Raw genomic sequence first — 16,324 nt, 5'->3', positions numbered from 1 at the left:
CGGGAAGTGGCGACAGAAAGTGAGTCTCGTGAGAAAGACGCTCCGTTCCTGCCCCCCCCGGGGGGGAGGCTCAGGCCGCTAACCCGGAAGCTGCTCTCGGGAAGGGGAAGTGTGTGACTGCGGAGCTGCCACTTGGCCTCCATGGCAGCCGCGGGGGACGCCGGGCGCAAAGAGGAGCCTGAAGCCTGAGCTCCCCGCTGAACCGCCCCCCTCCCAGTCCGCCGAGACCAGGGGCCAGCAGGGGAGGGCGAAGGCGCTGCCGGCGTCTCCCTGGGGCTGGTAGGACGGGCCAGGCTCCCTCCAGGGAGCTGCTGAGTGGCCTGTGCCTCGGGGCGAGCGGCCTTTCTGTTGCACCTGGGGCTGGTATCGTCTGCGAGCGGGGTGGGCCCTTCTCTCACCCGGGCGAAAAGGTGCCCCCTGCCCCCAGACTGTGGGAGAGAAAGGGCCTTTCCGCTCCCCTGGGGGTGGCTTAATCCCCTGTGGCCCTTGACGGGAGGCGGCGAGAGGGGGAGAATCGTGGTATCCCAGTTGCTGTTGACAGATCCAGGGATCGGGGCCAGGAAAGCGGGGTGTCTCTCACACACGTAGCTCTTGGGGGAGGGAGGGAGTTTGTGGCACCACCGGGGAAGAGGCGCCTCTGACCTTCATGACTCTGCTGGAGCCACAACACCTGCACAAGTTGAAAAACTACATGCACTAAAAGCTGGAAAAGTTGAATTTCACTTTAAGCGAGTGGACAAAAAGGAACAACATGGATGATTTCATCTCCATCAGTCTGCTGTCTCTGGCTATGCTGGTTGGCTGTTATGTGGCAGGGATTATCCCCTTGGCAGTTAATTTTTCAGAGGTAAGCAGGTTGCACCAGACTGTCCATCCCTTGTCATGCAAGAATCTTGGGAATGAGAGAGACAGCCACCTATCAAATCGTCTAGCTCGTCCCCTTGGGGCTGCTGACATCTAGTTACCAGTGACAGTTTAAATTAGGGAGCTTTCAAAAGAAACATTGAGTGAAATATTAAATCTTATTCAACAGCACAGCACAGAATCTCTGATGCGTGTAAAATGTATTTTAAAATTGCTTTAAAATGAATCGTACAATTAATTCAGAACTGCAGATCTGAACCTTTCATTGCCAAAGTAGAACAAAGACTCTGCATCAGTAGGAAGGAGGTGGCAGAAGCTGGATGTTTCTTTTTCAAAATGGTTTTAGATTATAAACTCTTGAAGGCAGTGACTGGTTTTTATTATATGTCTGCACAGTGTCAGGGCTGAGGCGTCTAAAAACACTAATACAAATAATAAGAGAAAGTCTCTACAAAACTCAGTGTTTCCCTCTTTAATTTTCCACAATAATATTCCAAACCTTCATCATGGTTGCTTTCCCTGTGCACAAAGAAAATTGGGTGTGACTTCTAGAGCTCACAAAAATCTTCTGAGCATTATGTAATCTATTTGGATACTTATATGGTCCACATCACTGTAGTATTTGAGGGAGATGGGGTGACTTAATAACCCACTGTTCTCTCACCTCTTATGAGCTGAGCCTCATATCTTCACAGTTCCCCACTGTTCAAAAGTGACCCCACCTCTCCCAATCCCTCAAATAGTTGTTTTTATATTGGAGTAGCACCCAGAACCCCGGGTTAGTACTGGGGCCCCATTGTGTTAAGTGTTTTACAAACAATAAAAGTTCCTGCCTTATCCTTGATTAGGCTCATTAAGGACACAACGTTGATGTGGGGGTGCACATGAATGAAGACTGTCGTAGAGACATTAAGATGAAGGAGTATCTTCTGGAGGAGGGGGAGAAACTTTTTATTAAATAAAACACACGTTAGGCCCTAACGGATTTCTTCACGTAATTAAATGTTTAATGCTTGGCTCCTAGTTCCCTTTTTGCTTTAGATATGATGTATATCAGTGGCATTACACGTTTTTGTTTGTGATTCTAATAATGGAATCAGTAGATGAAAAGGGGAGTTTAGAAGTGAATGTGATATTGAAAGTTTGTTGAGAAAATGTCTCAATGGGAATTATGGCCATCTCATAGTCTCATTAGCAAGGTAGCACCTTATGCATTAGCAATAATGGTTTAACTAGTAGATCCTTTTCCAATTTTTCTTGCTTTGCTTGTTACAAGAACTTGGCCTTTCTGGAATATGCACTAACCTGGTGTGCAAAAATAGTGAGTTTGTTTATCTTTGTTCAAGGTTTAATTCCAAACTGTAATCCTGGGGTTCTAAACTAGATTAGTTTAGGAGTGAAATTACCTTTGCTTAGAATGTTGTGAGATCTGGGTGCAGACAGTCTCAAAAGAAGGTTCCAAAGTCTGTATAACTACAGATTTTGAATGAAGCAGTTTGTTTCAGGGATGACTTAGTGAATTGTTTTCCTAACTGAAGATCTGTTTACCTAATTAATTTTCAAATAAGGACAAGTCAGTTTAGACCCAAGTTCTTTTTAACTTGGCTGACATGAAGACACTCTTGTGACTGTGCAAGAAAACAGTGTGGAGTTTATGGTTCTCTTGTTCTGTGCAGGTTTTGGACTGGTGTATTTCATATTGGATTATATTAGGGTTTAACGCTCAAACAGTTCTTTCTGTACAGTATCTGTTATTGGCTCCCATCGCCATCGTGTCTAAGCACAGTTAAATCAACGTAATCTTGTAAAAAATTTTTAACCATGTAGACAACACTTCAGTTGTCATAATATTTAATCCTAAGGCTTGTCTATATGTAAAGTCGCACCAGTTTAGCTTAAGGTGTGTTTAAAAAAAACACCCAGATTTCAGTGAACTCGTGCAAAAGGCTGTGTGGACATTGTTATTTCATTTTACACCCATCTTATTTCAGTTCAGTTTAAGTCAATTAGGCTATGTCTCCGCCACTGGTGCTATAGCTCTCCCGCTGTAGCAACATACTGGACCGGGGTCGGAAACCTTTCAGAAGTGGTGTGCCGAGTCTTCATTTATTCACTCCAATTTAAGGTTTTGCATACCAGTAATACATTTTAACGTTTTTAGAAGGCCTCTTTCTATAAGTCTATAATATATAACTAAACTATTGTTGTATGTGAAGTAAATAAGGCTTTTAAAATGTTTAAGAAGCTTCATTTAAAATTAAATTAAAATGCAAAGCCCCCCGGACCGGTGGCCAGGACCTGGGCAGTGTGAGTGCCACTGAAAATCAACTTGCGTGCCGCCTTCGGCACCTGTGTCATAGGTTGCCTACCCCGGTACTGGACCCTTCCTACAGCAATGGAAAGGTTTTTTCTGTTGTTGTAGGTAATCCACCGCCCCCAGTGGTGGTAGGTAGGTCCATGGAAGCAGTCTGCTGTCAAACTAGCCATGTGTCCACACAAGGGCTTGAGTTGGCATAGTTATGTCATTATCCCCCCTGAGGGAGCGACGTAGCTATCTATGCCTGTCAGAATTTTAAGTGTAGATTAGGCCTCAGAAACATGTTTAAGCTAAATTATATAAGTCACTCTTAAAATGTCTGTCCACGCAGAGGTTTCCATTAGTTTTATCTAAACCAGTATAAGTGTGTGTGTGTAGATAAGGCCCTAATGTGGCTAATCTAATGATTCAGATTGAAGCATGTTTGTGTTGTGAGGTGTTACTGTAATTACATTATTAATTTTCATGAAATTACTTGTTCTCTTTTTTTTTTCACTTTAACCTCCTGACTAGCTGAGGATTATATTTTAAACAAATAAGTTGTTAGTTTCATCATAAACTAGCACTTGGCCTTGTTATATATCAAATTAGGATGATGGTGACTGCTTTTTCACTGCAGTTTGCTAATTGTTTAAGAAAAACTAAACTTTTGCAGTGACATCTTTGTAGTTGTGTAGAGAGTAGAATACCTTTTTATATTCCATTGAAATTTGTATGTAATCTTCTGATCAGACTTTCAGATCAGTATAAATGCCATGGTAAATCTTAGAAGAAGTAGCATAAAACAGTCAGCGACATTCTGCATTTATGCATCTGCTGATCACACTTCTTTTTTTTTTTTTTAATCGAGCTGACATAAACTGTGTACTGGTGCTTTTGAGAGCTCAGTTGTTATCTTTGACTAATACAGCTCCATAATTCAAGCTTTCCTTTAAATAAACCCTTTTAATGATTTACATGATTTCTGTTTAAACCTACCTTGGGGATTGAATCCCTTCTGTAATGTGAAATGTTAGATGCTTGCAAAACAGGAATTTCACAACTTACTCCAGTTTTAATCCTTCAGTAGAGTTCATATTCATTTTTTTAATGTGAAAAGTTTAAGCCCTGGCAAGGTTTTAGGTTTTTTTATATGGGTCATCAATAGTAATTTTCACTTGTTCCATTTTTTTAAATCAAGTCAGTTTGTCTGATGGTATGGTGCTGGAGAGGGGCCTTTAAAGCACAGTTATAGTCAGGAAAGTGTAGTAAGGACAACTTCTTGCTCAACACCTAAGAACGGCCATATTGGGTTGGACCAATCATCAGTCTAGCCCACTAGCCTGTCTTCTGACAGTGGCTAATGCCAGGTGCTTCAGAGGGAATAAACAGAACAGGTAATCATCAGGTGATCCATCCTGTCGTCCACTCCCAGCTTCTGACAAACAGAGGCTAGGGCACACTCAGAACATACTGTTGCATCCCTGACCATCCTGGTTAATAGCTATTGATGGATCTATGGTCCATGAATTTATCTAGTTCTTTTTTGAACGCTACTGTTGTTTTGGCCTTCACAACATCCTCTGGCAATGAGTTCCACTGGTTGACTGCACTGTGTGAAGAAGTACTTTCTTTTGTTTGTTTTAAACCTGTTGCCTATTGATTTCATTGGATGATCTCTGGTTCTTGTGTTACATGAAGGAGTAAATAACATTTCCTTATTCACTTTCTCCATACCAGTCAAGATTTTATAGATCTCTATATTCCCTCTTAATCATCTCTTTTCCAAGCTGAAAAGTCCCAGTCTTTTTAATCTCTCGTCATACGGAAGCTGTTCCATACCCCTCATCATTTTTGTTGCCCTTCTCTGTACTTTTTCCATTTCTAATGTATCTTTTTCTGAGATGGGGCAATCAGGTCTGCACACAGTATTCAAGATATGGGACTTACCATGGATGTAAATAGAGGCATTATGATATTTACTGTCTTATTAACTATCCCTTTCCTAATAGTTCCTAACATTGCTAGCTGTTTTGGCTGCTGCCGCACTCCCTATATATCTGAGTTACATACATTTGTTTTTGTTACTGTTACCACTGCTATTCAGAACCAGTATCATCTATGGGTGAACAAGCTATATTGCATATTGGTTTATTCACCAGCAATAGTCCTACAACCTAGGTGTCATCATCAGCTCTATCCTCTCTAAACCGGCACATGTAGGCCGCGTTCAAATCCTGCCTTATCTCCCGCTATAAAATCTCTAAAATTCTATCCTTTTCTTTCTGTCCATGCTGCTAAAACTTCCATCCAAGTCCTGTTCATCTACTGCCTAGGCTATAGAAACCACCTTCTCTCTGGCTTTCCTGATACCCACTTTGCTTCCCTCCGCGCCATTTAAAATGCAGCTACTAATCTTCCTGGGTCATCATTCTGTTCACGTGGTTCCCCTCTCTGAAATCACCCACTGATTTCCCTCTTCGCTGCCACATCAAATATTGACTTCAGATTCTTAGTCTTACCCTTCACAATTTAACACCTCCTAATTTATCCTCTCTTGATTTGTATGGCGTTCAGTTGACTGTCAGTGTCAGCCTTGGTTATCCATTTGTCCACTTCTCCCATGAAGACTTTTGGGCTTTTTTTTTAATATGCTGCCACTCATGCATGGTATACATTCTGAATTAGTTCATAAAGACACTACTCGGTCCTCATTCAAATATTTCCTCAGGACTTCTCTTTAGCACAGTGTCTGGGGAAGCTGCTAGTGAGGTTGTTGATAAGCTAGCGAGGTTGTTGATGGCCAGAAGGTGCCTCTGAGATGTCTGTCTTTTCTTTTCTTTTTTTTTTTTAATATAACTATCAGCCATTTAGCTTTGCCTGTGTCTGGGCTATATAGTAACTATTTCCCTCGACTACCTTCCTCATTCTTTCTGGTTGCCTCACTTGTTGCATCTCTTGTCATTTAGATTGGAAGTTTTTTGGTGTTAAGATCATTTTTTTTACTCTTTGTACTGTGGTTACTCTTTGTACAAGGTGTGAAACTCATTTGGAGATAAGGAGGGCAAATCCCCTTATACAGCTATGATCAATGGGCAGAGAGAAATGCAGGGCTATATATTCCTAATAATTCACAGCACAATGCCTACCCTACCCTTGTCAATGGGAGGTTTGCACAGAGTTCAAAGGGAGCATGTGGCCTTCGTGTAGTAATTAAACATGTGGTTATTTATTAGCTGTTGAGTGCCTTGTTGTTACATTTATCACACATTGATGCTCCCTTTTAGGCCAGCTGCTATTCCTGAGCTTTGTTTCTTTCCTTCCTTATCCTCCATCCTCTCTTTCTCTCCCTCCTTCCTTGTTTTGTGAGTCTTCTCAGTTCTTTTCCTCTACATTTCCTTGCCTATAGCAACCTCCAGTTGCCTCCACAGGGCTTTCAGTCCCAGCTCCTTCCCCAATCCATCTATTAAAGTGATTAGCAATTAATAGTTAATGTTGACATTGAAATACCATTATTGGGGTGTAGAGTTGACACTCCAGATTAATAGAGAACAGAGGAATTTCCCCTACATTGTTGTTTCAAACTGTGGATTCAGGCAGATGTCACTTTATCAGTTACTCTGTTTATGTTTAGAAAGTTATCTCTCAGCCGTGAAGTCTAGAAATTTCCTTTGTTTTTTAAATGAAAGCTGAGTTTCCGCACAGACTGGATATATCCTGCAGGCTTCATAAATACACATTGCTGGCCAGGTGTGTATTTGACACCCTGGTCTACTATAGTTGGGCTCCTTATCAGGGTTTCTAGGTGCTACCATAATTCAAAAAATAAGTTATAAAGGGAATGATCAACAATGATCAACAAGTTGTACACTGTATTAATACTACATTATTATTTATTGGTTTTAACATTGCAGGGTAGATTTTGGCTTCCTAGGACAAACATTTGGATTTTTACAATGGACAAAAATAAGGATTACCATTTGTAAGGGGACACCTCAAAAATGGCCTTGCTTGAATGGCTCTGAAAGTATAAACCTGAATCTGTCAAAATTGGGCTGCTGGTGGGCATCCTTCAAAACTCATATATGCTTAAACAGTATTCACCTCAGTGGATCTGGCAGCTGAGGTTCAGAGTAATCTTCATTGTCAAGTAAAATAGTCCTTTCTATTGGGAAATGGTATTTCCCATTTCATTGATTTATCAAAGAGGAGGACATCTTTCATGTTCATTTCCTGCTCAAAATTGTCCAACTTAGAGATGCTGACAATACACATTCCTATTCCAACTGTTTATTAACCTTTAGGAATGTAAAGTTAAGAAATTCAGTTTCTGGAATGAAAACCTATATTGTAAACTTTTGTGGATCATTTTTTCCCTACTCTTTTATAAACTCTCTTTTTGTACTACTTTGGAATCTATCAGGCATACTTGAAAAATAGTGAACTTTTTCTAATCAACCACAGAAATTAGAGAAGGGATAATAATCTATTAATCTGTTACCACTATTTTGGGGGACTGTACTTTAGTCTAATAGACCTCACTTTTTGGAAGAGGGGATTCCTAAATGATGATTGGCAAATTTTAACCCATTCTGTATTTCTGACAGGGTAGATTGATATCTATCACTGCTTCTAATCATGATTTAAATCAGCAAGCAGGACATTTTGATTTAAATAATTTTAATCTTGATTTGCATTTGTACTTTTTATGATTTTCCTAAAGAGAGGTTGATTCTCATTGGTTGGTAAGCATTAAAACATGTTAGTTTGCAACTAAATATAACCTTCACACTAAATTTGGTCCTCTCTTTTGCTATCCAGGAGGATGCAGTATATCTCTGCATGCTTATTTAACCAATTATATAGCTTAGCATACATTTATTCAGATTTTTAATTTTTATATTTTTATCACATTAGAAAATAGTGAATATTACATTTCTTCTTTACTAGATTAATTTTGTACTTGTGATTTGTGTCAATCTGCATTTGACTGGAAATTGGAATTCAGTTAAAATGCACAAAAACAGCATTTTAATTTTGTTTTTATTAAATAAAACTACTGTAAATATGTTGAATACATACAAAACATTTTGATAAACTTTTTTTTATTTAAAACTAACTGATAAACTAAATTATGAGTGAATTGAAATGATTATTTCTGGTCATCACATCCTTCAAGATTTTAGAACTAGTAGATCTCACCCTCTTGCACCTCATTTGTATTCACAAGCTCTCTTGCTTTTCAACTCCCAGTTATGTTCTTAACATTGAATGAAGTAGCCATTGAACTGAGCTTTTAGTTTAATAAACTGATATGAAGAAAATACTCTCTCTGCACCTGCAGAAGAGGCTAGTTCTTTCAAAAGTTGGTTTAACATTTCAACAGACTGGTTCCAGGTGCTTAGCCAATGACTTCAACCATTTCAGTGGTTTGATTTTCTTTAATACTTCAGCAGCAAACATACTTCTTGAATATTAGTTTTTTATTTAATCTAAATTATTTTAATAGATTATGGTAAAATTACACCTTAATATCAGCTATCGTAATTTCAAATTTAATTTTAAATAGGTTTAGTTTTAAAGAGAGAAATGTATTTAAATAAAATAATCCAATTATATTTTTTTTTAAAAAAGCATGGCCTTCTATCCACCCTACTTTGTAATTCAAAGTAACAAATCTTATGAAGCACTGAGTTGTTGAGCAGGACTGCATGAAGTAAGTTTACTCTAGCATAAAGTAAGTAGTGTGTGTTAAATAGTGTTTGACAGTGTATGCAGAAAAAGCTCGTAAGTGAGTCTAATGACGACAGATCTCACTTAACACTGGATTAAAGTAATCTCTAAAACATTGCAAGGGAAACATGCATTGCATCCATCCTACCTTGATCTGTGGATCAGGAGTTGTAATTTCTCATGCTACTTCAACACTCTTGAGCAAAAATATTGATTCCAAATGTTAAAGTTTCTGTTTTTTGTTGGGGGATAGGAGAGTTTGTTGTTCATTACTAAAGAGTGTTACTTGTTTTATGCTTGCTTGCAGGAAAGGTTAAAGCTGGTGACAGTTCTGGGTGCTGGGCTCCTCTGCGGAACTGCTTTGGCTGTAATTGTGCCTGAAGGAGTACATGCACTTTATGAAGACATTTTGGAGGGTGAGGAAAAAAACAGCCTGATATATGTCCTTGTGCAAGACAGTTGTGCAAGGCCAAAATTGCCTGTTAAACTAATTAGCAAAATTGTTTGACGCCAACTGATTTTTTTTAAGTGAAAGTACATGTCTTAGAGAGACATAGGCTTAGGGTATACTTGAAGCCCCAAAGTCTTGGATGACTGTACCAGTTATACCATCCCTTAGTTTTATCAGGTAATGCCCATCATCTCTCATTCAAGTGCATTCTAATCCTCATTGGAGCTTCAGGTGCTTTTCCAATGGTATGACACAGGTTTTGAGTAGATTTAAGATCAGTAACTCAGTCAAAGGTGGGTGGCAGAAACGCACTGGGTCCTAATACAAAGAAATGTCAAGATGGGGGAGAGGGGACTCTAGAGAACTTTTCAAACATGTTTGAAGTACCAGTACTGCTACTGCATATCAGTGGGTGGGAACCACTGCTCTATGCCACCATAGTAAATTTGGGTTTTTTTCTTGATATATCTGTGCTTTCATTTTACATGCTTTGGAGGAGAATATATTTTCCATTTTTACCATTTGCACTTATTTAACCTACTTTTTAGTCTCTGTGTATTTTAGGCTTGTCTCGTCTTTCATGTAACTTAAAATTATTCATATTTAATAAACATAGAACCTTGCAATAACATAAAACTATTTATTCATGTGTTCATACACTTTCCAATCTGTATGTTTATTGTAGCCTCTCGCTATACTGCACTTTAGTTGAGGGTTTGTGATCCATTCCATTTTAATCTTTGTTATGATTAGCATAGCAGCAGACAATGTTATTGGGAGCACTTACACTTTTCTCATTAAATTTTTGGTCGGTTTATTGCCCAGGCTTGACACCTTCAGTGAGATGATCTGACCCGTTAAACTATCGTGTAAATAAGAGGCATTTGAAAAATTCTGTCTCTTCCTATTTACACAGCAGTTCATGCATATTGTCCATCCATATTGAAGTAAAATACATAACTGGGAAACTTACAGTATGCATTCATGATATCTTAAACTAAATTTCTAACATAAAAACCCTGAACAAAGCCAATTTAGCTGTAAAGAAATTATTTAAGGAACATTGAGAGTTATTTTTTTCAGGTGAAGTGATTTCAGCCCAGAATTTAGGTCCCTTCAGTATAACTCAGGTTACAGATCACACTTTGATCCTTTGTCTACTTTTCTAGGGCAAGTCGAAGAGAACTAGAACTAATAAATCAAGGAAAAATGAGTTAATCCTAATATTACTGCATAAAATGTGTGTATTATATGTGAAGATAAAGTTGTAGAGAGCTGCACCCACTTACATAGACTCAGCCATGAAGGTTGTTATAAAAGGTAAAGGGTCCACTTACAAAATAAGACATTCAGAATTAAGCATAAGAATCTGATCTGACTTGTTTTACTTCACTCACTGATGTCTAGCAGGCCTAAAATTTAATTGTTTTGCTTTTGTCCTCTATCTAAAACTTATTGAAGTGCTAAATTAAGAAATGGACTGTCTTCTCTTCTTTATTCCAGTTGTCTGTTCATACCTAAGACTATTTTTAAAGAGATGCAGTCATGTTATATTTGGCCCTAAAGAAGCTTTTGTAAAAGCCTGAGAGTCTTACAAAACCAAAGCAAATAAAATGTTTTCCACTACATCTTTTAAAATTCCAGTGGAAAGTTTGCTTAATCAATACACTTTCCTCTGCAGTGTTGCAACACAAACTTTGCTACCTTGTGCTAGTGTGTAAGTACGTGAAAGTTAAACTTAGTCTGCTTTCCCTTAAAGCTGTTTAAATTTGGTTTTTGGGTTATTGTTTGAAGGCCTTCTGGAAACAGTGCTTTTAAGGAAGATTGAAAGAAGAAAGGGTGTTTTAGTGGCATGCAAAATCAGGGAGACAGTTCCAAGCTTAGGGAACAGCATAAGAGAAGGCACAAAGACAAGAATGAGAGACTCATGCAAGAGTAGTGCCTGAGCAGTGCAAAAGGACCAGACGGAGATGTAGGAAGAGTGTAAAAACAGCAATAAACTGGACAGGGTCCCTTTAATTGCAAATTAAATGATCTGTGCACAGAGTATAACTGAACATTTGCACAGTGTTCCACTCTCTCCCCCTGAAGTGATCTGTTAAAAGGTCCATTTAATTCATAAAAAGAGTAGCAGTGAGACATCATTATATTTTGCTAGGGTTGTCCCAGATGTCTCTAACAGTGGCTGCTGTCCTCAAGAGGCCATTAATATTTAATTAAGCCAGAAGTCCTCATAATAGAAAACAATATTCAGTATTACTCAAGCGTTTGAACCAACAAAAAAAACCACCCCAGACTTATTCAGCGATTTCATCATCCACAGCTAACTGTTTCTTCAGGAGTCTGTAAAATGTCTTGTGTGCCACAGACACCTCTTTGTTCCAAGTCACCGTGCATGCATTTTGTAGGGCATTGAAGCATTGCAAAATGCTTCATTTAAATCCATTTTAAAATACCCCCTAAGAGTTTTCATGAAAATATGTAGTCACCCCTCTGAATATACATTATTTATGTCTTCTCAGGGGAAAAAACCTTACAAAATAATTATAATAATGTTAAAAGAGACAAAGGTTGGGTCCAACACAATATCATACTTAGCACTTCTGTTGCACCTTTTCCTACGAGGATCTTGAAGTGCTTTACAAATACTAAGTAAACCTAGCAAACACACTCAGAAGTAGTATCCCTCTTTTGTGATGGAGGCAGCAAGTTCTATCTAGAGGCTAGAATGGGGACTGGGAGTCAGGAATATCTCTCAGGGCTTCTGACTCAGTCACTGATTTGGCAAGCTAGCTGCACCTGTTTTGCTATCTGTAAAGTACTTTTTAGAGATTCAGGTGACCTGTGCTATGGAAGTGTACAGTATTTTTATGGATGAGTTAGCTGAGGTGCAAAGAGTTAAATGACATGCCCGACGTCACGTTGTAGTCAGGAACAAAACCCAGAACTTTGCTCAAACTAGTCACCATGCTTCCATTATTGTTTTTTTCCCACCTAAACAACGAAAGGGCCGCTGAGATGGCTGGGGTCATGTTATTGAGAAACTAAAACAGCTTAATTTTTGTGAATATACTTGGGGCTTTTAAGTATGGTTAAATGCATTTTTAGTAAAGTCTGACTTCCATACTTGGGGCTATACTATAACTTCAGATGTTGTGGCGGGGTCCCCAGGGTGCAACCTGGATTTAGGGACCACTCAGCCCTTCATACCCACCAACCTGGGCTACTGCTCACACTGATCCTGAAATCATGCTCTGGTAGGCACTGCACGTACACGGACATCCACAGGCGGGAACACACTCAACTGTGTTACATGAATGATCTCCCAGCCACTCATGAACCATCAATAGGGAGGCTCCAGCCAATTCCCCTCAGCTCCCCAACTTTGCACCCCAGAACTAAATTGTCTTGCACTGGTCAGAAGCCTGGCCAGTGTAAGTTCGTTGAGTAGTTCACCACTCCCTCAGTGTGGAATGGACACACACCAGCCTTTTCTAAATTGAGCTGAGATTTCACAAGCACTTCAACCAAAACATACTGTTTTAGGTAAAATATAAAACAAGTTTACTAACCACAGAAAGATAGATTTTAAGTAGGGCTGTCAAGCAATTAAAAAAATTAATCATGCGATTAAAAAAATACAATTTAAATATTTTTGGATGTTTTCTACATTTTCAGATATACTTTCAATTACAACAGTAGTAGTGTTGGTCCCCAAAGTGGGATAAACTAGGACATTAAAAATAAAACAAAAAATTCTAAATCTATTTTTCTTTCCTGCTTTATATTGTTAAGACCAGGTATGAAGAAAGCTTTCAGTGAAGGATTAGAAAATATTAGAACATCACCTTTGGGATCTTCACTCCTAATCAACCTGTTTATCTGCTTTAGGGAAGCACCATCAGGCCAGTGAGACGCAAAATGTGATTGAATCTGAGAAAGTAGCAGAAATAACAGCTGAGCATGAGCATGGCCACGACCATTCAAAATTACACGCGTACATTGGCGTTTCCCTTGTCCTTGGTTTTGTCTTCATGCTTTTGGTGGACCAGATAGGCAGCTCCCACGTGCACTCTACAGATGGTAAGTAAAGCCTCTCCTGCCAGACTGGCACTTGCCTTGGAGCTAGTGAGCAACCAGAATGAATTAACAAAGTGTATTTTCAGAATGATGATTTATGATGTATTTTTAATACAGTAGTGCCCAGTCAGGATGAGGGCTCTGTTTAGCTTGGTATTCTACAAACATAAGTAAGCATGGTCTGTTATGTGAAATAATAAAGCAGTGTTACTGTCAGTGCTGGAAGCCAGCATAATGTGAATATTTGCTTCATAATGCTCAAGTGTGTGGACTGTGCCATGCTGACAGAGAAAGTCTACTTAGAAATAATAGATGACCAACAGCATTGTGTGTTAAGGCTTTAAGCAGTGTAGGTTTTAATATATGACAAATAGAGTAGTCCACTGACATAGCAAAAATCCAAAACTGAAGAGCCAGAGCCTTAACTTCATTAGCTACTTTATTGTCTTGCTTAGAATTAAACATTTCAAAGAACAAAATATTGGCTTAGTTCAGGCTGTAAATTTTCATGGAAGAAAGGCCCCAGTCCTGCATTGTGATCTGCACAGATTGACTGTTGCAACCACATGGAGCCCTGTTGACTTCAGTGGACTTCACATGGACCACCAAGCATGATAAGGGCTATGGTGACTTTCACGGGTAATTTTCCTCAGTAGTTTCCCGGTAAGTGCATGCTGGTTTTCTGTGTACAGCAGAACAAAATGTAGGTAATCTTTCCTGAAAACTAAGCCAATAAATATTTGTAATTTTAATGTGAAATTTTATTCCCCTATAAAAACCTTTTGAATAAAATGTAGTTCAAAATTCTATCACACTTCACTTACATCCTTATTTCTTGTCAGTGTTCAGCAATGTGCTTATGTTTAGATTTTGTTAGTGTAAGTATTTTATACTCTTTATCACATTCTCTCGCTTTTCTGTCTTTCCCCTCCTCTACACATAGGCTTCTCACCTCGACTGAAAGTCTTCCCCACAGATGCTCATGTCTGTGTACTGACTCTGTTATCTTATTCGCTTAGCTCCTCAAATGGAGGCTTGGCAAATAGGTTAGCAAAAAACTCAGTAGAGCAACTTATATTAATCCTTGTTTTCTACATTTTACAACACTTTTTTTTTCTCTTTCCTGATTAGGAGAAAACGGCCTTCCTTGTGTCTTTGACCTATTAAGATGCACAGACTCAAAAACTGAACAATACAGGGAACAATTTTTCCGAGCCTTTGTTATATTTCATGTGGGAGATAAAGCAGAGTAACTGCAAGTGTTGCCAGAATAGTTAGGGATTTATAAAATGCCTTTTCCTTACTTGAACCTTGAACCAGTGGTATTAATTACCCATTAATGTAATCTCAGTTGACTAGATTTTCTGTTCCCTTAAGCTAGGAGAGATATAGAGGTTAGAATGGAGTATAACCTTTAAACGTGATCATCTGTTTGGGTTTGGTGGATAGTCCAGAACTAAGGACATGGGTTTAAATTAAGAGGAATTAAATGACAGAAGAACTTGAAGGGTGTTGTAGCCGTGTTGGTCCCAGGGCTTTAGAGAGAAAAGATGGGTTAGATAATATATTTGATTGGACCAACATCTGTTGGTGAAAGACAAGCTTTAGAAAACGTCTGCTTTCACCAACAGAAGTAGGTCCAATAAAAGATATTACCTCGTCCACTTTGTCTCTGGAACTTGAAGGGTGAGAGTGAACTTGAGAGTGTGAATAGATGGAATGGGATTCCAGTTCAGGTAGCAGAGTCAAGTAGCAATATAGTTAAAGTTGTCTGACCACTTGAAATGTAAAGGATTAGATATTTTTATGTTTGTAACAGTAGTTGACCACCCACTGGAAAAAAAGTTCACTGATCAGTTCCCCTTCTGTAGAGGAGTATTTTTTTTATTTCTCCAGAAAAAGTTAGTTTACAAATAGATGGTGAGATAAAAGTAGTTATCAAACAATTACAGACATGAATGGCCCATCGTCTGCCTTCAACCCTAAGCAGTTATGCATGATGTTCTTTTTCTACGTTAAAGAGTATGGGAGGATTCTGCCATCTGCTTCAGTCCATATGACAGCATATAGAGTTCATAAACAGCTCTCAAGGAGCCATCAGGGAGTTGTCCATAGTCCAGTCACTGCCATAGCTGGTCCTTCCTATAAGTCCCAGCTCAGGGGGCATAGTGGGAGGGAGCAGGCCTGGGAGCACATGATAGTGTGGGCATTCTGTGCTGCATTCTGAGGCAGCATTTGGGAGGCTGACATAAATTAGAGCAACTCTTGGCTGCTCTTATTTAGGCTGGGAGATGCACTAGCCCTTGGAGTAGCCCAGAATCCTGAGTACAAAAGTGGCTTAAAGCTACCTTTCTGTGCTGAGCTGGGGAAGGTAAAGAATCCCAAACTACAGTTTAGTTTAAAAAAGATGAGGGAAGATGACTGTTGCATCCCCTTGTCAATGTTCCCTTACGTTCTGAAGGATAGTATATGATATCTTAACTAGTTTGCCTGGGAAACCTGTGGTAATTGCTTAACTATTTAAAAATGGGTCACAGCTGGGAAATTATGCCTCGGTGTTTGTAATATGTTTTCTTCCGGCATGATTCATATGCTTGTTGATATCTTCTATTGTCTAATGCAGGGGTCGGCAATCTTTCAGAAGTGGTGTGTCAAGTGTTCATTTATTCACTCTAATTTGAGGTTTCACGTGCCAGTAATACATTTTAACATTTTTAGAAGGTCTCTTTCTTTAAGTCTATAAAATATAACTAAACCATTGTTGTATGCAAAGTAAATAAGGTTTTTAAAATGTTTAAGAAGCTTCATTTAACATTAAATTAAAATGCAGAGCCCCCCAGACTGGTGGCCAGGATCCGGGCAGTGTGAGTACCACTGAAAATCAGCTTGCGTGCCGCCTT

The 16,324-nt window shown here is 39.0% G+C and overlaps 1 protein-coding gene across 3 annotated transcripts in view; it reads left to right on the top strand.

Annotated features, from left to right (window-relative positions):
* The first annotated feature begins 48 nt into the window (after window positions 1-48).
* SLC39A9 (solute carrier family 39 member 9) overlaps window positions 49-16,324 on the top strand; it is a 36,308-nt gene continuing 20,032 nt past the window's right edge. Inside the window, exons 1-3 of one of the 3 annotated variants that reach the window (XM_045013841.1) lie at window positions 49-847; window positions 9,201-9,309; window positions 13,236-13,427. In XM_045013841.1, coding sequence (XP_044869776.1) covers window positions 752-847; window positions 9,201-9,309; window positions 13,236-13,427 — 397 coding nt within the window. In that variant the 5' untranslated portion in view covers window positions 49-751. The remainder of the gene's footprint in view (window positions 848-9,200; window positions 9,310-13,235; window positions 13,428-16,324) is intronic. The other 2 variants (XR_006578886.1, XM_045013843.1) reach the window with 2 other exon arrangements.

This window comes from Mauremys mutica, chromosome 4 (genome assembly GCF_020497125.1).
Source record: "Mauremys mutica isolate MM-2020 ecotype Southern chromosome 4, ASM2049712v1, whole genome shotgun sequence".
Lineage (NCBI taxonomy): Eukaryota > Metazoa > Chordata > Testudines > Geoemydidae > Mauremys > Mauremys mutica.
Note: the sequence above shows the minus strand (reverse complement) of the source record. Positions and strands in the feature narration are given on the sequence as shown.